General features: G+C 47.1%; 5 protein-coding genes across 15 annotated transcripts in view; 3 read left to right on the forward strand and 2 right to left on the reverse strand.

Moving 5' to 3' along the window:
• LOC117583861 (serine-rich adhesin for platelets) overlaps positions 1–7,875 on the forward strand; it is a 41,302-nt gene extending 33,427 nt beyond the window's left edge. For 3 of the 8 annotated variants that reach the window (XM_034272482.1, XM_034272485.1, XM_034272484.1), the window contains 6 exons: positions 36–1,723; positions 1,783–1,941; positions 2,326–3,003; positions 3,165–3,814; positions 3,870–4,527; positions 5,130–6,405. In XM_034272482.1, coding sequence (XP_034128373.1) covers positions 36–1,723; positions 1,783–1,941; positions 2,326–3,003; positions 3,165–3,814; positions 3,870–4,527; positions 5,130–6,052 — 4,756 coding nt within the window. In that variant the 3' untranslated portion in view covers positions 6,053–6,405. Of the gene's footprint in view, positions 1–35; positions 1,724–1,782; positions 1,942–2,325; positions 3,004–3,164; positions 3,815–3,869; positions 4,528–4,613; positions 4,681–5,129; positions 6,406–7,169 lie in introns of those variants that run through there. The other 5 variants (XM_034272483.1, XM_034272489.1, XM_034272488.1 and 2 more) reach the window with 4 other exon arrangements.
• A 1,097-nt stretch (positions 7,876–8,972) lies between these two features.
• Positions 8,973–11,595, forward strand: LOC117584518 (CD63 antigen). Of its 2 annotated transcripts, none has more exons than XM_034273462.1 (4): positions 8,973–9,060; positions 10,267–10,357; positions 10,766–11,368; positions 11,434–11,595. In XM_034273462.1, exons 2-4 carry the CDS (start codon positions 10,289–10,291, stop codon positions 11,506–11,508), a joined length of 747 nt encoding a protein of 248 aa, XP_034129353.1. In that variant the 5' UTR covers positions 8,973–9,060; positions 10,267–10,288; the 3' UTR covers positions 11,509–11,595. The 2 variants fall into 2 exon arrangements, with proteins under 2 accessions (XP_034129353.1, XP_034129354.1); XM_034273463.1 differs by lacking the exon at positions 8,973–9,060 and adding an exon at positions 10,147–10,207.
• Positions 11,596–12,582: 987 nt separating this feature from the next.
• On the forward strand, positions 12,583–18,757 carry LOC117583901 (tetraspanin-6). The gene is made up of 5 exons (XM_034272574.1): positions 12,583–12,696; positions 12,820–12,970; positions 17,643–17,831; positions 17,888–18,058; positions 18,115–18,757. Exons 2-5 carry the CDS (start codon positions 12,890–12,892, stop codon positions 18,598–18,600), a joined length of 927 nt encoding a protein of 308 aa, XP_034128465.1. The 5' UTR covers positions 12,583–12,696; positions 12,820–12,889; the 3' UTR covers positions 18,601–18,757.
• LOC117583897 (tubulin glycylase 3B-like) lies at positions 13,577–16,624 on the reverse strand. Of its 3 annotated transcripts, none has more exons than XM_034272568.1 (5): positions 15,141–16,624; positions 14,282–15,078; positions 14,089–14,232; positions 13,883–14,027; positions 13,577–13,827 (listed from the first exon to the last, which is right to left on the reverse strand). In XM_034272568.1, exons 1-4 carry the CDS (start codon positions 16,492–16,494, stop codon positions 13,962–13,964), a joined length of 2,361 nt encoding a protein of 786 aa, XP_034128459.1. In that variant the 5' UTR covers positions 16,495–16,624; the 3' UTR covers positions 13,577–13,827; positions 13,883–13,961. The 3 variants fall into 3 exon arrangements, with proteins under 3 accessions (XP_034128459.1, XP_034128458.1, XP_034128460.1); XM_034272567.1 differs by having other exon boundaries at positions 13,883–14,030; XM_034272569.1 differs by having other exon boundaries at positions 13,883–14,034; positions 15,141–16,623.
• Positions 18,666–20,454, reverse strand: LOC117583899 (argininosuccinate lyase). The gene is made up of 3 exons (XM_034272570.1): positions 19,697–20,454; positions 19,095–19,495; positions 18,666–19,035 (listed from the first exon to the last, which is right to left on the reverse strand). The coding sequence occupies exons 1-3, from the start codon at positions 20,421–20,423 to the stop codon at positions 18,754–18,756; spliced, it is 1,410 nt and encodes a 469-aa protein (XP_034128461.1). The 5' UTR covers positions 20,424–20,454; the 3' UTR covers positions 18,666–18,753.
• Positions 20,455–20,477: the final 23 nt, after the last annotated feature.

The raw sequence follows: 20,477 nt of genomic DNA on the forward strand, positions 1-20,477 counted from the left end.
CACATTACTCGTACTTTTATTTCATTCCTCGACAGGCTCAGCGCACGGCATCAGCGTCGCCAGCAGGTGTCACAGTCGGTGTATGCCCCGCCGTTGCCAACAATTGGCAGTGGGCTGCTCCAGCGATCACGCTCGATATCCACGGACGATCTCAGCCAGGATTGGGAGCGCAACGAGGAGCAGGAAGAGGAGCCAGGCGAGTGGCGACGTGTCAGCAAGCTGCGGCGCTCCTTTCAGTCACAGGATCACCACAAGACAAGCGTCACACGGCCACGCCCCCTGGATTTGCCCAGCAACTCGGTGAGTGTGGCCCGCATGCGCGCGGAGCTGGAGAACGGTCGTCGCTTGAACACGGCCATGCGGAATAATCACGTGGATTTGGCCGCCCTCGATACCATATTGAATACCCAAACAGCCAAGCCCACGGTGGCCAAGAGGAACACTTTCCTCACCGCCGAATCTCTGCAGGAAATACGCGGCAAGCTGAAGAAACTCTCGGACGAGAGCCTGTACAAGGAGGACTTCCTGGCCTACCACCAGGCTCGACCCAAGCTCAGGGAACAGTCCGAGGAGCAAGTGCAAGTTCCCGTGCAAGTGGCAGTTCCACTGCCGGCACCCTCCGCCTTTCGCCCTGTGCACAATACCCACAGCCTGGAGTCGCGTCAGCGGCAGAAGGACACCAGCACTGAGTGGCATTTGCGGCGTAAGTCCTACGGCTTTGAGAAGATGTCGCCACCCGAGGATAAGAGCATCTTCCGGGTGGATGCCTCCACGGACAGTGGCCTGGGACGCTCCGGCGAGCAGCTAGGCAATTGGTCGCCCACAGAGAGAGAACGGGAGCGGACCGCTGCAGCAGCAGCAGCAGTTCAACTGAATAATGGTGGAGGCACCATTATACACTTTGGACGTGTGGCCAAACCTCCAGCAAGTCCGGTCAACGAGGGGGAGCTGAGCAAACGGCACTCCATTGCCGTGGAGGAGACTTGGCGCGACATACGCAAGACATCGCAGGTGCATGTGAATGGAGGGGCGGTGACTAGCAGCAGCAGCAGCAGCACCACAAATACCAGCAGTCAACTGCATCGGAACAGCGCCCAGAAGCGTGTGGAGTTCTGCAAGACAGAGGTACACTTTGCCGCCGAATCGGGACGGGTGAACATTGTCGAGACAGATGGCAAGCCGCCGCCCACGAACAACTTTCGCCGCAGACGACGCAGCACTGCCAGCGGACCGCTTCAGAGTCTGGTGAAGTCGGCCAGTGTTGGTGGCGGCAGCACCACCACGAGCGGCAGCAACGACAATGTGACCCACTTTGGGGATGATCCACAGCGACGTAAGACGATAGCCACCAGCACAGTGGCATATCGAGCCACACTCATGGATCCCCCGGAGGTGGTTAGTCAGCCCACATCCACATTAACAGCCACATCGACATCGACAGCAGCAGCAGCAGCAGCCCAGACATTGAGCCAGGTGACAGTCACGCTGGAGCCACGCTACAGTCTGACGGAGTCAACGTCGCGGAACAGTTACACCTCGACCAGTGGCGTGGATACGACAGACAACGAAACGGATGAGCTGTCCAACATTCGGGGTATACTGAAGAACAAGCCAGTGAAGCCGAAACCCTATCATCTGGGTGAGAATATCGAGAGTGCCGATGTCCTGTGGAGTGTGCCGGCAATGAAGGGAGAACGTGAGAGTCCCTCAGGCAGGGATAGTGGTAAGAAATCTTTCAATATCTTAAGAGTATGTGTATAAATATTTGTACCCCCCACACAGGCATCACTAGTGACTCTCCCATCTCCGCCAAATCGGTGGCCGAACGCATACGAATTGTGGAACAGCGACAACAAGTCCAGAAGCAAACCTCGCCCGCAGGCAACGGCTATTCGACGAAGATCAATGTGAGCCTCGGTGCAGAAGAGTGGCCAGAAACAGGTTGGTATACGGGTTGTACCTTGGGTTGTGCCTGTAGATTATTGTTTAGTAGTTTTGGCTAGCAAAAAATCTAGCATTTTGTGGTTATTATCTGTAGTTTATTTATGGGTTAATTAGCAAATGGACTCCTCTACTCGAACTCTACTGCTCTCCTGCTCTTTGATCTTTGATATCTGATCTCTCCCTCGTAATGCATGTGTGTGTCTGATCCACTCTCAACGCTGCTTCCTATACTCCTACATCTAATGCTACATTTAAACTCACTTTGCTAACTGAATAACCAACATCTGCAACCTCTGGCAAGCGTGTCTCTCAACTAAAAACCAAATACCAAAATACCAAAACCACACCAACAAAAACACTTTCCGCACATTTCCCATACAGGCACACATCATTATAATCGTCGTGCCAGTGCCCAGGAGCTGTTGCTGGAGGATCTGCGCAATCATCAGCGCATCCTGGATGAGGGCCTCAAGTCCACGTCGCTCATCATGAAGACCATGCGCTCGGCCAACGAATTCGATGAGGCCATGCGTCGCCTGAGCATAGCCTCGATCGAGTCCGCTCTGATTCAGCCCACCATTGTGGTGCCCACGCCAATGCTGCGCTCCCACAGCTACCAGGAGGAGACATCATCCTCGCGTCGCACCTCAACCACCTCCATAACGAGCAGCGATTTGTTTGGCAGTGCCCTGTACGATTCATTGCCACGGACTCCGCTGGCCCCGCCACGTCTCAAGCTGCTTGGCAATACACAGATACCCGTGAGCCAGCAATTGACACAGCTGCGGCGGTTGTACGACGCCGCTGAGCAGGATGCGGAGGAGGACAGTGCCGATGAGGAGGTGAAGCGTTACTTTCGCGACAACAACAACAGCGACAGCGGCGGCGGCACACAGGCCAGCTCCTCGCCGGAGACAGTGCATCATAATCATCAGCCGCTGCCGCTGCCGCAGGCGGATGTGTTCAAGGGCAGCGAGTACTCGAGCAGCTGGAGCCGCTTGAAGGCCAAGCGCACCATATGGAAGATTGAGGCACAAGATCAGATGCTGCAGCGAGCAGGTAAACCCATCCAGGTTGATCCATTGCGAGGGGGGGGAGGGAGGGCTTAGCGGGTTAGTGGAGTTCATTTTAGGTTATCAGGCAACAAGAGTGATTTCCGGGCAGAAACCTTTTGCTATCTCGTCTAATCATCACTTTCTCTCGCTCCCTTTTCTTCTCAGATCTACCCAAATCGAATGTCATGAACATTGCTCTGCATTCTCCGCGTGTGGAGAAGCCCAAGGCCACGCCACCAACTCTGCGCATTGGCCAGCTCATTCCAGTGGCCAAGCCGCGTACCCTCTTCATTCAGCCAACGTCTGTGGAGGCGCCTGACGATTCCGGCAGCGAGTCCCTGAAAATAGTCAAGGAGGCGCGCGGTGCCCGCAAGCTGCGCGAACACGAACTCTCCTACTTTGGAGTCCAGCAACAGCAGCAGCAACAGCAGCTGCTAACGAAATTGTCTACGACCTCAACGAATCCCAGAAGAACGCTGCCTTCGCGCAGTAAATTGAGCCACACGGAGGAGGCTGTGGCACCCACAACGACAACCACCAAGTGGCAGCTGCTGAACGATCGACCCGACCTGCTGCGGCACAGTCCGCAGGACAACGACTACGACGACGACGAGGATGATGCTGATAATGAGGAGCATTGCTATGAGAACATTGCCAACGAGTTGACAACAACATTCCGTGTGAAGTCGCCAACGCATTCGCATTCACCTTCATCGCGTTCGCGGTCCCCCGGCAGCTACGAGCGGAAGACAGACCTGCAAAGGGATGCACAGATACTGAGCGAAATGACCCGCAACGCTGATCAAACTTTGAAGGTATGTGCTGAGGATTTGCCAGTATATTTAGCCCTAAATTCGAATGCTTTTGCAGGCACTCTCCGATGAGGCAGCCATCAAGGATCAGCGACGAAGATCGTGCTCACTGCAGCGCCGCAGTGGCAAGCCCCTGGAAACCATCGACGAGAAGGTCTACAACGGGGAGCGTCAATCGCTGAGTGTGGCTCGAGGCACCTTCGCCTCGGAGGCTCGTCGCAATTCGCGACAGTCCACGCCCTCCCCAACACCCACACGGGCACGCAGCTCCTCCCAATCGTCCATCGAGTGCTGTCCCCGTGACCGCTCCCGCTCCAGCTCCCGCGAGTCGAACACCCAAGGCGCCGGCTCCTCGGACGACCAGGCCAGCAAACATCGGGCCGAGCGTCTGCGCATGCGCACCCCAAAACGCGAAAAGTCGCGACACGAACCGATCGAGCAGCGCACCAGTCGGCACACCAGCAAGCCCAGATCGAGCACAACCCATGCTGCAGGGGCTGCTGCCACTTCTTCGCTTGAGTCGAAGCGTAGCTCCCATCACAGTCGTCACCGAGATGTGGAACACGTCTCCAGCGAGAGCAAACACAGCTCGGGCAGTCGTCTGCTGCGATCCTCTCGTGTCAGCGATGAGAGTCGTCCACGTCAGAATGCGCTACGTGAACGGGAACGCTCCCGAGGCAGTGAGAAGCATCGCGAGGAGCTGACGCGTTCGCGGGGTAAGTGATCTTAGGGTATAGAAAACAAACTCTACCACAAAGGATCGACTGGAAAGAACAAAAGATCAATTGCTTATCTCTTGCAGAATTACTCGTTTTGGGCTTGCTCATTATGGGTGCCACACAGCCCCAGAGGATGAGCAAACGTTTTAGGTTCGATAGATCAGATCAGTTGAGATTAGTTAAACAAAACTAAACAGCACACACAACACACATATTATCTTTATAAACACAAACCACAGACGAGGAGAATATAAATAATAACACAGTTCCAATTATGAATGCCAATCCTTTCGCTTATGGAACAACAATATATCTGAAAATTAAATTGATAAATGAAATTTCCTTTCCTACAAATACTTACTCACAGCACACACCCAAAGTTGATTCTAAAACTGTTAACAGTATTTGTTTTAGTTAGTAATTAAACGTAAATAAAACGTATTAAGAGCAGGCACCATAGAGAAAATTGAGTGGCACTTGGAAAGTCCTATAAAATCTTCCCTTTCCCGTGACACAATTTTATCTAAACCAGTTAACAGTCGTTTATTATTTCCATGCAAGTAAAGCTAAAGCTAATCTCTTTCGTAACCCTCCTGCAGGTCACTCCAGTCGCTCTAGGCACAGCAGCGAGCAGGCAGCAGCACAGTCGGCGGCTGGAACGCGGGAGAGCAGCAGAACAAGTAAGACGAGATCGAGTCGCAGCAGTCACGAAGCGGCAGCGGTGACCACACACAAAAGGTCCACAACAGCCACAGCAAAAACATCGAAATCCACAACGCATAAACCAACCACAACAAACACCAGCAACAGCAACAACACGACAGCTATACCACCATTCACCCACAACGAACTGACGTACGTATACGTAACGAATTTAGCACCTACAAAAGCCGGGGAGGAAGTGGCAGCGGAAGCAGAAGCTAAGGCCATCGATGCAGATGCAGATTATGCCAGCATTGAGGAGATATCGAATCCAAGTCCGATGGTACCACTGCCACCGCCGCGTCGCAAGCGCAAGAGATCCCTCATACCCGTGCCCGTGCAGCCCACCGCCTCGTATGAGTACCGCACCAAGCTGGAGATGATTCCGCCCAGCTACTCGAATCAGTCGACGCTCAGGTGTCGCAGCATGGCGCGGCGACCTGACATGAGGAAGCCCTCGCTGAAGGCCACCCAGTCGACCAGCTCGAGTTTCGCCTTTCTGCCGTATCTGGCGGCCAAGCGGAATTCGAGTGTTAGCCATGTCTATGACAATTATTTGCTGTACACGGCAGCAGGTGGTGCCAGTGGCAGTGCCAGTGCCAGCCAAAAGCTGGAAAAACTTCGTCCATATCAGAATAATCTCAGCAATGATCATGCTCAGCTCTTTGGCGGCACAGCTGGGGGTGCGGCTGCTGGTCGTGGTCCGGGTGCGGGTGCGGGTGCGGGTCGGTTGGGCGGCTGGCCAAAGCGTCTGAGGATGCGGCAGGTGCGCAGCAGTGTCTCCACGCACCAGCCTTTCGGCATCTGCACATGTTCATAGTCAGCGCTGGAGGCGCACACAGCACAGCTCAACTCTGCACAGCACACACTCGTAGAGAAATGAAACCAAAAATAAGCAAAACAAACAAAAAATATTGTATCGGATGCAAGGATCTCGTCACGCACAAGTTACATTTACAAATAATCCCAATGCACGAAAAATGTTTGATAAATGTTTCAATATTCCCCCCACATATTCCGTATGCCTAATCCCAACCACTCCCACCCACTGTGTTCCCCCTACTAATACTTAAACAAAAACCAAGCAAAACCACTACTGATCCGTGAGAGAGATTTTTCGTTGTTAATTGTTGAATATTGTTTTTTTGGAGCGCACACAAATCAAACAAAAACCCAACCCGGCCAAAGCACACACGCACAATAAGGGGCAGGGAGAATGAATCCATTTGTTGGATTCGTTGTTCCATCTGGTTCTGTTTTTACTTTTCACAGCGTAAGCGTTTTTATTTTTGTCCAAATTTTGTTCTCTTTTCTAACACCCCAAGTAGTGTCATGTTGGGTTGCACCTAAGGCGTATTGTATTGAAGCAGGAACTAAAGTATTGTAATGCATGGCATGGTTGGAATCAGTAGTATTAAACTTCCCTACAAGTATACTCAAATTCTGCTAACATTTAATTCGAATAACCGTCTCTTGTTTCGTACTTAATTGGTAATTTGTTTAACCTTCGACTGGTTGGAATTGCATGTTTGTGTACCATTAAAAAAACTCTATTAATATTCAATCCTAACTCTCTATCTGACTGTCCCCACTCATGCACTCGTCCCACCCACTCTATCGTATCACTAGTATTCGACTCTAAACACTGACTATGAACATGTTGCTGGAAACAAGAAAAGAAACCCCAAAACGATATCATCAAAACAATGAAATTAGATCTATCAAAAAATTGAAACAACACCAAAAACCACATCAAGTCTAGCTCTGTTCTATTTTTTCTTTAGCATCCTTGAAACTCCGTAGTTGAAGTAGCATTTTGGAAATACTCGTACTATCGCCTAAGAACAGTAGAAAAACTATTAAAAATACAATCATATACATTTGATCTCAAATAATCATTACAAAACTAATCAATTTATTGTGTATGCTCCCTTTAGACACGGTAAAAGCACACTGAATGGACACCACAATCATCAGCATAGCAGCAGCAAGCAGCATGGATCAACTGGGCATGGCCATCGGGAACAGCCCCATCATGTGCACAGCCTGACAACGACGACCATTGCGGCCTCCAGACATCAGCGGGATCGCCATGGCAAGGATAGAAAATAATGTGGGGAACTACAACGAAGCAAACGACCAACTAAAAACATAAATAATTAATTAATTTAAATCACACACACATACAATAAGTATGTAATACTTACGAGAGTACTAACCCCTTCAACGACAACCCCAAATTCGATGAGACTTTATTTGTTTTTTTGGTAATTTTTGAAATTTTCTGGCATTGTGAACAAAATTTCAAACAAATTACAAGCGGTTGATAAAAATACGATATGAGAACGCCCCACTAACTGATTGATTAATACGCATACATATTCGATTGGACAAAATGTGACTTTGAAAATGTTCCAGCTCCAGTTACAGTTCCTGTTCGCATTTCCACCACATTCTTCCACCCCACATACTCGAACGCGCTTTTGGCATTGCACTCGAAATTCAAGTATTAAAATTATGCCAGCAATTTCCCCAAATGAACTAAAAACTAAACACTTAAAAATAACAAATGATACTCATATATATTCTTCGGTAGCATTTAGTGTACGACAAGTGGAAGTGAATTAAAATAAATACATCAAATATATTTCGATTATACTCATGCATAAACTGAATATATTGCACAATAATTGAGCTTTGTGTTTTGATTTTACTACCAATTTGGGAAAATACTCTCCAGACTTTGTCCGATTTTTTACAAGTAAAAAATGCGTGGCACTCTTTTGGGGTATGCATAACTTCAAGATACTCACTATAAGCAGGTCTACAAAATAGAGTTAAAAAGGAATATCCTCACAGTTATTGAAGTCCTTAATGGACTTCAACGATACGAGACACTCTCCCGATTAGAGCTTCTGTGCTAAAACAACGTTAAAGTGGCAACAAAAACCAATCTGGTTTTGGGCCGTTTTTGCGATGCAATTCCTACTTGTTTTAGTTTATAGCAGACAGCTTTTGATAGAGTGAAACAACTTCATTTGAAGTGCTGTTCGCCTGGTAATCGGTTCAAACCGAGTTTGTAAGTTTCAAAAGTGCTTATAGAAATTTCCTTTAATATTTGTTAAAATTGTTATAGCTACGACATTTAAGGATATTTTAAACTATACTTTCTTTGCTATCAGTAAAAATTGAATTTGTATGCCCATTAAGTTGCTTTGGCATTATTGCATGCAACCAAACATGTGACTAGAGCTAATGCAGCTGCCTGTACTATCAGGAATGCTGTGGAGCTGCTGAAGTAGTTATCCTTATCGGCGGGTTCCGAACAGAGAACAACAGCTTGACGAAATCGTAATCGTTGCATGTGCCTCCCAGCTTCTACACCACCATCTCCTCCGTTATCAACTGTAAGTATCAAAGGAGAAGCGATTAGTGATCAGGAACCACATTGACATTGCTTGCACCTCGGCCAGGGCCAATGATGCCATTGCCTCCGACACTGCCCATTCCGCTCACACACACACACACACACACACCAAGGGCCGAAGCGTGCTAACTGCGGAAAAAGCTTTTTCGCAGCTTTTCAACCAAGTATTCCACATGTTATTTTTTATCACTAAAGTCACCCACACCTCGACGGTCTTGCAAACATATATAGTATATAGAGGGGAAAAAACTACGATGAGTACGTACATACATACATGTATGTGTATTCACATTGATAATCCTATAATGTGAGCACCGGCGAACGTCAATGGTAGACAGCGCTCAGTTGTTGTCCAACCGTCGTCACGTCAAATAAGAATTGTCCACTCAACCTGCTGTGCTGTGAGTAAAGCGAAGCAGAAAAACCAACTCAAGTGGCAACTGCATTCGCTATCAACGAGGGCATCGATAAGGAAAAACTGTTCAGTTAAAAAATATATCTTACAATAATTATGTATCGTGTTGGCAGTGTCTTGCTAAACACAAAAATTCAAGTGCGAAACGGTTCTAGCCCCGCAGGTGTTATGACACACGAATGAGTCATCGATCTGATAAGACGATGAGCCCACAACTAGTTAGCTTTCCTATCTAATTGCTGATTGATTATCAAAAATTGCTTTGTTTATTGAATTGCAATGGTGATAAGATTTTTTGGATTTGTGCTAAAGTTAAAGAAGAAAGTTTCAAACTGAGTCACATTCGTATTTGTTTTGCAAAGAGGGTCAATGTTGTGGGGTCTGTACCCAATTATACTTAGTGTTTGTGACAAACTTTCAATATCTATTGCAGGCTGCCATGTGTAGCAGATAACACAGAAGACTTTAAGCTATTAACTTTAAATCAAAACATAATCATAGAGTGGGGCATAATCCTATCAATTGAATTACATAATATCTAAACCACAGTTCATTAAGCTGGATACAAAAAGACTAATTTCGGGAGCGTCGTTTATAGTTGAAAGGTTGATAACTATTTTGCAAATAATAAATTAAAAAGGGGCGGTAGTAAATACATATAATAAAATATAAATAACAGTGTCATTGCCATAGCGAACGCTCCTTTAAAGTAATCATATCTATTTTTTCCAAGGAAGACCCTTAAATTCATCAATTTCAAAATATTTACTTGAATTTTGGTATAAAATAAATTGCCCAATTTTTTTTTGTGCGCGCTCTTATCTAATCGCGTTACCAAAATTTTCATTTATCTTGTCTGAAATGGCGGGCCTCAGCAGCACCAACAACAATAACTACTGCCGCAGGGGCTTTGACCACATCTGGCTTCAAACAAAAGCATTTTACCATATCATTTACCGATAAGACTAGAAAAAAAAATGTTTATATGTACACACTCGTATATGGGTTTTGATTAGAAACGAGCCAGTAAACTGTGCCGTGGTGTCTTTGGTTCACCTGCAGCGCATTTCATTAAACTTTTCAAATCAATTCGCTTCGGTTGTGTTGTGTTTAACTTTCTATCCGCCCAAGCAGTTAGTTAATCTCCATTCCCTTTGTTCTAATTTTAATAATTATATTTTTATTTTTACAGAATCTAAAACAAAAGCTTCATCATGTCTATACTAACGGGCAGCGCAAATGCTGTGAAGTACACTCTATTCGGATTTAATTTTATCTTTTTGGTAAGTAAACGAATTATTTATGGGCTTGCATGAGTCATAGCTAGCTCCAGCCATAGGATGGTGTTATAGATTAGATAGCCAAGTGATTCTGTCTCCTGTGTACATAACAGAGAGGGGAATAACGTACGAATGGGATGTGTATATCCGTTCATAAATAATACAAAAATATAAAGAAAATATAAATACCCTTCAGTTATAATCAATAGACAGATACAATCAATATCTAGATAATCGCAACAAAAATAGATACAAATGATATCATTTATATTCTTTATTCTCCTGTAAAGGTAGCGAAATATTAAGCCCATCGATAAGAAAATCAATGGCATTCCCAACTATCTATCTTATCTCGCACTATAAGGAAACCTGTCAAAACAGACTTAAAATGATTTCCTATTCCTTTTGCAGATCACGGGTATTATCCTTATAGCTGTTGGTGCTGGAGTTGGTGCCGTTTACACTGGCTATGAACTCTTTTTGGCCGCCAAGTTCTTCTCGATTCCAACATTCCTCATTGTGATCGGTGCCTTCATCATTGTGATCACTTTCTTTGGCTGCTGGGGCGCTCTCAAGGAGAACTACTGCCTTGTGCTCAGCTTCTCGATCATGCTGGCCATCATCTTCATTTTGGAGCTGTCCGCTGGCATCAGTGGCTATGTGCTGCGCAATGATGCTGCCTCATTGATAAAGACATCGCTGGAAAGCTCGCTGAAGGACTATAATTCGTTCAACCAGAACCCAACCACCGCCCTGTGGGACGATGTTCAGCGCGATTTCAACTGCTGCGGTGTGACAAACTACATGGACTGGAAGACGCCCTTCGAGAACGGCTCGCTGCCGATCTCATGCTGCACCATTCCCGTGGGAGCTGCCGGCACCTTCTCCTGCTTTAACAATTTCACGAGTGAGGCTGAACGTCATACCTATGGTTGCCTGGGCGGATTCTCCAGCTACATTGCCTCGCACGCGGTCAGCCTGGGAGCAGCTGGTGTTGTCATTGCCGTCCTTCAGGTGAGTTGATCAAACTTCTGCTACATCTGTCCTCTACGACTAATCCTCACTTCCATTGTCCCCAGTTCTTTGGTGTTATCTTTGCCTGCTATGTGGCACGTGAGATCAAAATCCGTAACGGCATTACGGGCTTCATCTAAAGGGAACTCAACTCAGAGAGTTGCGGATCAGATGCCCTTGACTGGGAATTTATATTTAAGTCAATAGTTTGATCTTTTCCATCAGCTTAAAATATATATATATTCACATATATATTGCATGTGTATAGCATATGAAAATTGGTAAATAAAATTTAGCTCTTACAAATATTCGATTGCTTTTATATAGGCTTTGCACCTATTAGCGATATGGATTTATATTGAGCAGATTCTGGGAATCTAATCTAATCGAATGTGGTATAAGCTCACATCTAGTTGAAAACTGCAGTCTGCCACACCTGTAAGTCGAACGGACGTATGCGGGGTTCAATACTAATTATTATACCTAATTATTGAAATTGTTTAATTTTATTTCTGCTCTAAATTAAACATCACAATAAGAAATACGTTTAAAACAGGGAAAAGTGTTGAAATGGAAAGGTCAAATTTTGGCAATTAAAGACAATTATTTTTGGGAGTTTTAAGCAAGCAGTGCACTGCTTAACGAAGCAGTACCATACGTTCCAAATTGATCAATACAAGTGAGGTGTCTGGGCAGCCGCAACTATTTTTATTTTCTAATTCACAACCATGCGAGCCACGCTTGTGTTTGCCTATGAATAATTTACACCTATATGGAAGTGCTGTATGATTAAAAAATCGATAAAACATAGCGGTTGACTCATTTATAAAATGAAAATCAGATCGATAATGTGTACTCGATGCTTGGCCTTGTGCGCCCTGAACTTGAACAGTAGGTACTATTACCGGTAATTGGAGCGGGGGGTATATGGCGGCCAGGGGGAAACCATCTGGTTAGTAGGGTTTTGGAGACATTCTATTGCTGGATTTGAACTCTTTTTATAATATTGCGAAATATGTATGAAAGCTGTGGCAGCAGCGAAAAACAAAAGAACCATTATCTTATCGCTAATGCTTATCTAACTGGAAAACTGTGAACAATTATGGGGACCTGATAAGCACCGCTTGGAAAGCTGCCCAACGAGCGTCAGAGCACTCTCAGAGAGAGAGAGAGAAAGAGAGACAGCGACAAGGCCGCAGACGTTTCACGTAGAGTGTGGGAGAGCGAGACCGACCCCCAATCGAAATTGGACTCACGCCGATTCCGTTTTACCGTTTTGCCCACTTAGGGGCCCCCGCTCAGTTCACGTGTGACTAGCAAAAGTTAAAGTACGTTCCACCGCTGCTCGTGTCGCTCGGTGACACAAAATCAAGTGACACAAAAATACTATAATATCTATCGGGTACAGCCTGTAATTAACATTTCTTGTAAATTGTATTTGTAAATTGCAGTTGAGCGACCAAAGAGAGACAGCGAGTGTGTTTACAATAACAGAAGAAACAACACCGAACAACCAACAGTATGGCAAATCGGGACTTGCAACTGAATTCTGGCATGCGGTGCGCCAAATATATGCTCATCATTGTGAGCTTTATGTTTGCGGTAAGTCCTGTGGATCGGTTTTTCGTGCTTCCCATGAATGAATCGCATCCTACGTGAATCACAAAGTCGGCCATTTTGATTCGATTTCATTCCATTTCGCGTTCCTGCCTTCATTATCGTTATCATATTATCACTCATTGAGTCTGACTGCTTATCAGCTTTCGGTTTTTCCCTGTGTGTGGGTGTAATACCTTGTTTTTTGTTTTGTTTTGTGATTCATTTCATGCCTACGTAAGTCGCAGATAGCAGGAGAATAGTGACTAGAGCTAGAGCTCTTGAAATGCCACAAAGAGAGTGCGTTCCGACACTGCGAGAAAGAGAGAAACGGGTCAAGTACAAAAAGCTAAATTCGCCTCTTTTCGGTTTCGTTTTCCATGTCTTCTGTTTGTATTTTAAAACAAATATCGCCAAGAGTAGAACAACAACAAAACCCCCTTTAGATAATATTCGTAGACATATTTACTGCGGATAAGGCACAGAGTTTAGAGAATTTCCAGATATTTAATACATATTGTAGAAGGAGGAAAAATATGATTATGGTTTTATTATTGAACTTTTCTTGGTACATTTTCTATACAAATTCAATTCAGTAAAACTGTTACGACATTTGCTGGAAATTCTTAGAGCTTGACGTTTAATGTAAATTCTATCTGACACTTGAGTTATGGTAGTAGAGAAATATAAATTGTCAGAGATAAACCAGATTAAATTATAATGTGCACAGGCAGCAGACGATATTCCCCTGAAGATCTACTCTAAGAAAAACGTAACAGAATTCTCTTGAGATTACCAGAAATGATTAAAGAACAACGCTCGTCTCTCTATTAACTTTAGGGATGTGATCTTGTGTTGATTTTCTGCAAAAATAATAAGATAATCAGATAACCAAATACCATTATCTAACGATGTTACCTTTTCTGGGTATTCCTATCTCTGCATTTGTTCTGCTTGTTATTCTTATCGAGGGGACCAAAAGGTTTTTACTTTCTAGTTAATTATATAGGCAGTGATTCCGGCTCCTGTTCCGATATATCTTTGAGTTTCTAAAGTGCGGGCACTGCTGCCTCCAGTGTAAATTATGATTAAAATATAATTATTTTTAACATTTGTTGTCATACCGTCTTTGAAAAGGTACAACAGCCTCCCATTCTTCTCTCCGGCATCGGAAATCCCTTTGATGACGTATACTGTAATGCCAAATTCTCGCGAGTTGTTGAGCTCAAGATCGTTTTGGGTCCCGCATGTTGCTGCTCCGGCACTTTCTGTTTTGGGAAAGCAATTGAATTCAGAAAACGTTTGCCTTTAACTTACCTTCTTCTTGGAAAAAGCAATTGCCTTGGCCGGGGCTTTCTTCGTTTTATCCAGCTTGCGACCCGCAGAAACCTTCACATTGCTGAGTATTTCGTGGAGCATGCGCGTATGATTTGGGTTCTTGAGCTTGGGGAGATCCTCGAAGATGGTCAACTGCTTGCCGTTAATCTCCAGGGGATGCTGGACATCGGGGGCTTTGTTGCTGCTGTAGTTGATCTCAAAGGCTCTTTCAAACTGTCCCGTAGGTGCCAAGGGATTCTTGGCCAGATCCACCACCACTCGTATGCAGTCCTTGATGGCAGCGGGACAAATCTTGGCAGTAACCTCCGTCGAGGGCGACAGATCCGGCGTGGCATTGACCTCAATCAAGATGGGATTGTAGTGCTCGTCCAGCATGAAGTCGCAGCCATACAGCTCGAATGCGTTATTCACCAGCTCCGTCTCATCGAGACTTGCCATCACCACGGCCACCAGATTCTGCTTAAAGCCACTGTAGATCTTTTCCCACGTATTTTCCGGAGCACCCACCTCCCGCAGATGGTTCTTGAACTGATCCAGCGACCACATGTTGTGCGCCGGCAGACGGGGATCGCGGCTCAGCTTATTCTTGTAGCGCTTCTGCACGGAGTTGTTGGTCAAATGGATCGATTCCCGCAGATCGTCCATGGTGAACTCTTGCGAGCTGAAGCGCAGATAGCAATTACGATATGTCCAGACGGTTACCTTTGACTCCCCGATTGTCAGCAGCATGTACTGTCTTATGTCAAACTTTGTGCGATGAACCAGATATGGACGCTCTACGAAGGAAACACAATGGAAAACCTTGGGGATCCCTTTGCATTTGAATGCTCTCACTCACCTATGTACTTCTGGACAATGTACTTTCTGTTCTGATTGCTCGATGTCCATTGGAGAATCTCATCCAGGCTGTTCCGTATGACAATGCCAATGCCTCGCGACTGATAGCCCGGCTTGAGGATCCAGAGATTTCGGCTGCCATCCCAGCGATAGTCGGGACGCAGTGCCTCGATCTGCCCGATGTATTGGGTGGCCACGCGAATGTACTCCCTCATGACCGTCTCGTTGACACGGAACTTGGCCATCGACTTTAGCACCTCCGCGGACTGCACCATGAACGTGTGAGTTTCCACGACTTCGGTTGGTGTCGGTGGCTTGGCCCGAGTATCGTCGAGGGAGCAATGCTGCGCCTGTCTCACCATTTGCTTGACCTTGGTTAGAGCTAAGTCCAGGTGGCAGCTCATGATAGTTCCGTTGTCGGTGTCTATCAGCTCTTCGGGCTTGTGCTCCATGATGTAGTGCAGCAGGGAGCGGGCCTGCGTCTGCTGGTAGTCCTCTATGAATGTCATGCGCTCCTCCACACTGTTGCCGCCCAGGCGGTAGAAGCGCGGATAGCTCATGCCGCAGACACCGTCCTCGCGATACCAGCTCTCCTGCTCCGCGCACCCGACCAGGCCCACCTTGGTGGAAAAGTCCATGAAATGGCTGCGCCTCACCCGATTACGGAATGGCCGCACCTCCGAGAAAAGATCGCGCTGACCCTTGCCTTGCCAAATGAAGAACGAGGGAAAATTGTTGATCATCTTCGATATGATGACAGACTCGTAGTCGTTGCCTTTTCGCGCATTCTCCAGCAGCGAATCCTCAGACATGCTCTGCAGATTGGTGTACCGCGAAGCTGGGAGCTTCTCCAGCCAGCCCCGCCTCAGCAGCGCCCTGCGCACTGTATGGTAGTTCCCGTACACCGTGAATATCTTTCGGTTGCGATAAGCATCTGTGACCCGCTTTCGGTACACGTTCCTCATCTGACGCTTCTGTGCATCGGGTGCCAGTGGCATGCGTGTTGTTGTGATAGAGCCAGAGGTCGATGTGGAACGCGTTTGTGTCAGTAATTTATTGATGCTCTCCTGGTAATAGTGGCTGCTTATTCTCTGCTGGGCATTGGCTCCTGATCCTAATTCTCCGAGGCGTCTGTTGTGGATGCTGATGTTAATGTTGCTGCCAACCTGCGGTGGCTTTGGCACCGAACACTGGCCACATAGCTGTCCCAGCTCAGAGTCCAGATTGTGGATGAGCGAACGGATCTTCGAGATTGGATTGACGTACCGGGCGCGTTTATTCGTGGTTGAACCGCTCGGAATCATCTGCAGGCTGTTCTTACTGCCGCTGTTTATAGGGTGACCCTTGGTGGCCATATCGAGCTGTGTTGGTCTCTTGGTAAATCGCACCCGGTGTTTGTGTGTTCGTTGCCAAAGCAGTTGGCAGTCCGCCGGCCTGCAAATTAACTAGGAATTTTGAAGCAGAAGCCAAACCAATTTGGAACACAAATGAAAAACTTGCCTTTTGACACAAAAAACATTGGCAGATCTTTCGTTCGAGCGTTTCACCACTTCTTGATACAGTGGAGCGAGCGGGAGAGGGTTAAAGTACTTTGCACGTGTTGGCATATGCCAGGAGAGAGAGACTGCCAAGAAACAATGCACTTACTGAAGAGATTTGGACAATTTTCATTCGTAGTCCCTGCCCATCAGCTCAGTACATAACTGAGCGACAGTTTTCCCGTATAATTATTTACCATATTCCCGATTTTCCAACACAAAAAGTGAAGCACAAATAGAAAACGGGCTGCACAAATGTAAGTGGAAGAGCGGATTAGCGTTCGCTCATTTCAGTGTTCCATTCCATTGCATTTCAGTGAGTGTGAATTTCAATGGGAAAGCGAATGGGAAGAATAGCAAAAAGAGAGTATGGAATGAGCGAGCACTGATCCACCTATATACACACATATGTAGGTATGCGCATATGTATGTACGTTAGTCTTCTGCTCTCTCAGCTTTTTCAACGCCAACGGGAAATAAGTATGCCGCGCAGGTGTTCAGGGAGTGCCCAACAATTTTTGTTTATGGAAGAAACAATTTCGGAAAAAAGTGCAAAATTGAGTATATCAACATCTTTATGATGCATCCCTCCGCAGAAAACTCTGTTCATTTTGAAATACTTAGTACAACGCAAAATGAAAGATAACTTGTAGAACAATCAAATATAAAACGCATTAAAGCTTCTTACAAAAGTGCAGGCATATTTGCTCGAAGCAACAATTTATTTACACACGTAAAACAGTTGAGTAGACGCTTAAAAGTATGAGGAAGCGGAATAAGCGGAATAGGAGAAACTCCATCATTTCAAACAGCTGTTACGACACACGAAATGGATGAGAAGTTTCTAGTATAACATGCCGTTACATTCCGTCCGTACCGCACCCCATTTCCAGCACATCACGCACAAAAGTCACATAAAATGAGCTTTGACATGCAATTCATGACGACGACACTTTCCACTCCAGCTGACGGCCATCCTGCTAATTATGGTAGGAACTACGATCCAAGCGATCTTCGGTGATTTTAGCATTTTCATCGATGGACACTTTGCATCGCCGCCGGCTCTGCTGATTGCCATTGGATTCATACTGATTGCCGTTGCCACATTGGGCGCCTACGGAGCTGTCAAGGAGAGTGTCATGGTTATCAACTTGGTGAGTGTAGCCTAAACCCACTAAATTCATGGTACTATTCCCACGCCTCTTTACAGTATGGTGTCTGCTTGTTCCTGGTGTTCATCCTGGAGGTTTCCGCGGCCATTGCTGCCTTTGTGATGCAGGCCCAGGTCAAGGACATGCTGATGCGTACCATGTACCAGTCGTTGGCTGAGTACGAATCCGACCTCTATGTTGAGTCTGGCGTGGACTTTATGCAATCCGGGGTGAGTAAAAACTCTGCTGAAGATCGAGATCCAAACACTAATCATTCATCAAACAGCTGCAATGCTGCGGCGTGAACAAACCCGAGGACTGGAAGGACTACTACAGCCCCAACAGGAACGAAACCCTCGACTCTGACGATGTGGTGGTGCCGAATTCCTGCTGCGGCAGCCTGGCCGAGGACCTGAACGATGCCAGCCAAGTGACCTGCCTGGACACCTTCGACTATGGCTGCTTCCGCAAGATGAACTTTATCATATCGCAGAGTGCCCTGCTGATTGCCACCGGTGCCACCACAGTTTCCTTTGTCCAGCTGCTGGGTGTGCTCTGCGCCTTCATGCTGGCCAAGACGCTGCGACGCAACAAGTCGATCCGCGAGGCACGACGCTGGCAGCTCCAGCAGAGTCTGGGCGTACTCATCTCTGGCGGCAAGATGGCTCCGCCACAGAACTCGGCGGCCGCCGGCTACCAGCAGTTGGGCAACGGCGAGCAGGGCAGCCACGAACCCTACACCTACACACCACAGAGTCCCAGCGTAAACTAGGAGCCCAGCCCCAACCCCAGCGAGCGAACTATATCTAAATCTAATCAATTAATTATCCCCCGCACCACGTTGTCGATGTAAATCTTTTTTCATTTGTTAACCAAAAAAAACCAAAGCCAAACGCAACGTTCACTTCAATAAAGCGCCTGTGTTCTAGGATTGTTTTCGCAAATCCTTGACAAAGTTCTTCAGCAGTCGCAGCTGCTCCTCAATGCTGCCCGTGGATGTGCCACCAATCACATCGTACTGCTGCACATTGTAGGCGTAGTCGGCCACGCTGGCAATGTCCGAACCGAAGGCGGGACAAATCTGTTGGAGTTCACCCAGCGGCACCTCAGTGATGCCCACACCGCGTTGCTCTGCCAGCGCTACAACGCGACCAATGAAATGATGAGCCTGTCGGAATGGGATGCCCTTTTTCACCAAATAGTAGGCCTAAAATAGAGACGATATCAGCATTGTATACCCCATAGAAAAGGCTTCTTTCTACTCACCCAATCAGTGGCCAACATGTCCGGACTGAGTGCCGCCTCCATGGTGTCCCGCTGCACTTGCATTGTCTGGATAACACCCCGAGCTATGTCGAGTACCTGTGCCAGCTTATCGAACGACTGAAAGCAATATTCCTTGTCAAACTGCAGATCCTTGTTGTAGGTGGACGGTGTGCCCTTGATGGTCATCATAATGCCAGTCAGATTGGAGCTAATCACCCCAGAGATGCCGCGTATCAGCTCCAAGCTATCCGGATTACGTTTCTGTGGCATCAAACTGCTGCCGCTGGAGAAGCTATCGTGGAGGCGTATGAAATCGAACTCCTTGGTGCTGTAGATGATCAGATCCTCGGCCATTCGGGACAGATGAAGGCTGACCAGAGAACAGCAGTAAATGAAGTCCACTAGAAAGAGTTTAGCAGACTTTAAAGCTGAGTGAGTGGAGGGGTAAAGGGGACACAAATCACCCGATGTTTCATGTTTCCTTATCATTATTCTCTGTTGAAATAATCGACCAATTCTTGAACGTTTGCTGATAATAAACCAATTCAATCCAACGACTTTGAAATGCCTTTGGCGAAAGCTAAAGGAGTCTTGCTACTCACCCACAAAATCACGATCTCCGACAGCATGCATACTGTTGGCCGTGACGCCCGAGAAGCCCAACCGCTCGGCCAGCCATAGACGATCGATGCCAAGAGGATTGCCGGCCAGAGCACCACTGCCCAGGGGCAGAACATTTGCACGAACACGCAGCTCCGCCAAGCGGAGGCAGTCCTCGCGCAGCGCAAAAACATGGGAGAGCAGCCAGTGGGAGAACTGCACAGGCTGGGCACGCTGCATGTGCGTGTAGCCGGGCATGAGGACACCGAGATGGAGCTCAGCCTGCTTGACGGCAGCCTCTATGACGCCATTCAGACGACCGAGTGTCTCGCGGATGCCCCTGCGCAGCCAGAGCTTCATGTCGGTGACCACCTGGTCGTTGCGGCTCCGACCGGTATGCAGTCGCTGGCCCAGCTCCCCGGTGATCTCCACCAGCAGCCGCTCGTTAACCGTGTGCACATCCTCGTCGCTGGGCAGGAACTTGATGGTGCGCTCAATCCAATCATAACGAATCAGCTCCAAACTCTTCACCAGCTTGTCCGCCTCGGCGGTGTTCAGGTAACCCGCACGCTGAAGTGCCTCTGCATAGGCTTTGCTGGCATCCAGATCGTCCGCATAGAGACGAGAGTCGTACGGCAGACTGATGTTCAGTGCCTGTAGAGCCTCACTGGGCTGCTCGCTGAAGCGTCCGCCCCACAATTGGTAGTTGGAGTGCTTGGATGTTGCCATGATTCCCGATAGAAGACTACTAAAGGCAGTCCAGCAAGGGAAGAGCGACACAAC

This window comes from Drosophila guanche, unplaced genomic scaffold (assembly GCF_900245975.1).
Source record: "Drosophila guanche unplaced genomic scaffold, DGUA_6, whole genome shotgun sequence".
Classification (NCBI taxonomy): domain Eukaryota; kingdom Metazoa; phylum Arthropoda; class Insecta; order Diptera; family Drosophilidae; genus Drosophila; species Drosophila guanche.

Excerpts from the sequence above, each read along its gene's own strand:
- LOC117583901 (XM_034272574.1), top strand. The coding sequence starts at position 12,890 with ATGGCAAATCGGGACTTGCAACTGAATTCTGGCATGCGGTGCGCCAAA. Across the intron at positions 12,971-17,642 it reads TTGTGAGCTTTATGTTTGCG|CTGACGGCCATCCTGCTAAT; the intron begins GTAAGTCCTGTG and ends TTTCCACTCCAG. Across the intron at positions 17,832-17,887 it reads GTGTCATGGTTATCAACTTG|TATGGTGTCTGCTTGTTCCT; the intron begins GTGAGTGTAGCC and ends GCCTCTTTACAG.
- LOC117583899 (XM_034272570.1), bottom strand. The coding sequence starts at position 20,423 with ATGGCAACATCCAAGCACTCCAACTACCAATTGTGGGGCGGACGCTTC. Across the intron at positions 19,496-19,696 it reads CGGAGATCGTGATTTTGTGG|TGGACTTCATTTACTGCTGT; the intron begins GTGAGTAGCAAG and ends AACTCTTTCTAG. Across the intron at positions 19,036-19,094 it reads ACATGTTGGCCACTGATTGG|GCCTACTATTTGGTGAAAAA; the intron begins GTGAGTAGAAAG and ends TCTCTATTTTAG.
- LOC117584518 (XM_034273462.1), top strand. The coding sequence starts at position 10,289 with ATGTCTATACTAACGGGCAGCGCAAATGCTGTGAAGTACACTCTATTC. Across the intron at positions 10,358-10,765 it reads GATTTAATTTTATCTTTTTG|ATCACGGGTATTATCCTTAT; the intron begins GTAAGTAAACGA and ends TTCCTTTTGCAG. Across the intron at positions 11,369-11,433 it reads TTGTCATTGCCGTCCTTCAG|TTCTTTGGTGTTATCTTTGC; the intron begins GTGAGTTGATCA and ends CATTGTCCCCAG.
- LOC117583897 (XM_034272567.1), bottom strand. The coding sequence starts at position 16,494 with ATGGCCACCAAGGGTCACCCTATAAACAGCGGCAGTAAGAACAGCCTG. Across the intron at positions 14,233-14,281 it reads TTGCTTTTTCCAAGAAGAAG|AAAGTGCCGGAGCAGCAACA; the intron begins GTAAGTTAAAGG and ends TTCCCAAAACAG. Across the intron at positions 14,031-14,088 it reads GTTGTACCTTTTCAAAGACG|CAGTGCCCGCACTTTAGAAA; the intron begins GTATGACAACAA and ends CACTGGAGGCAG.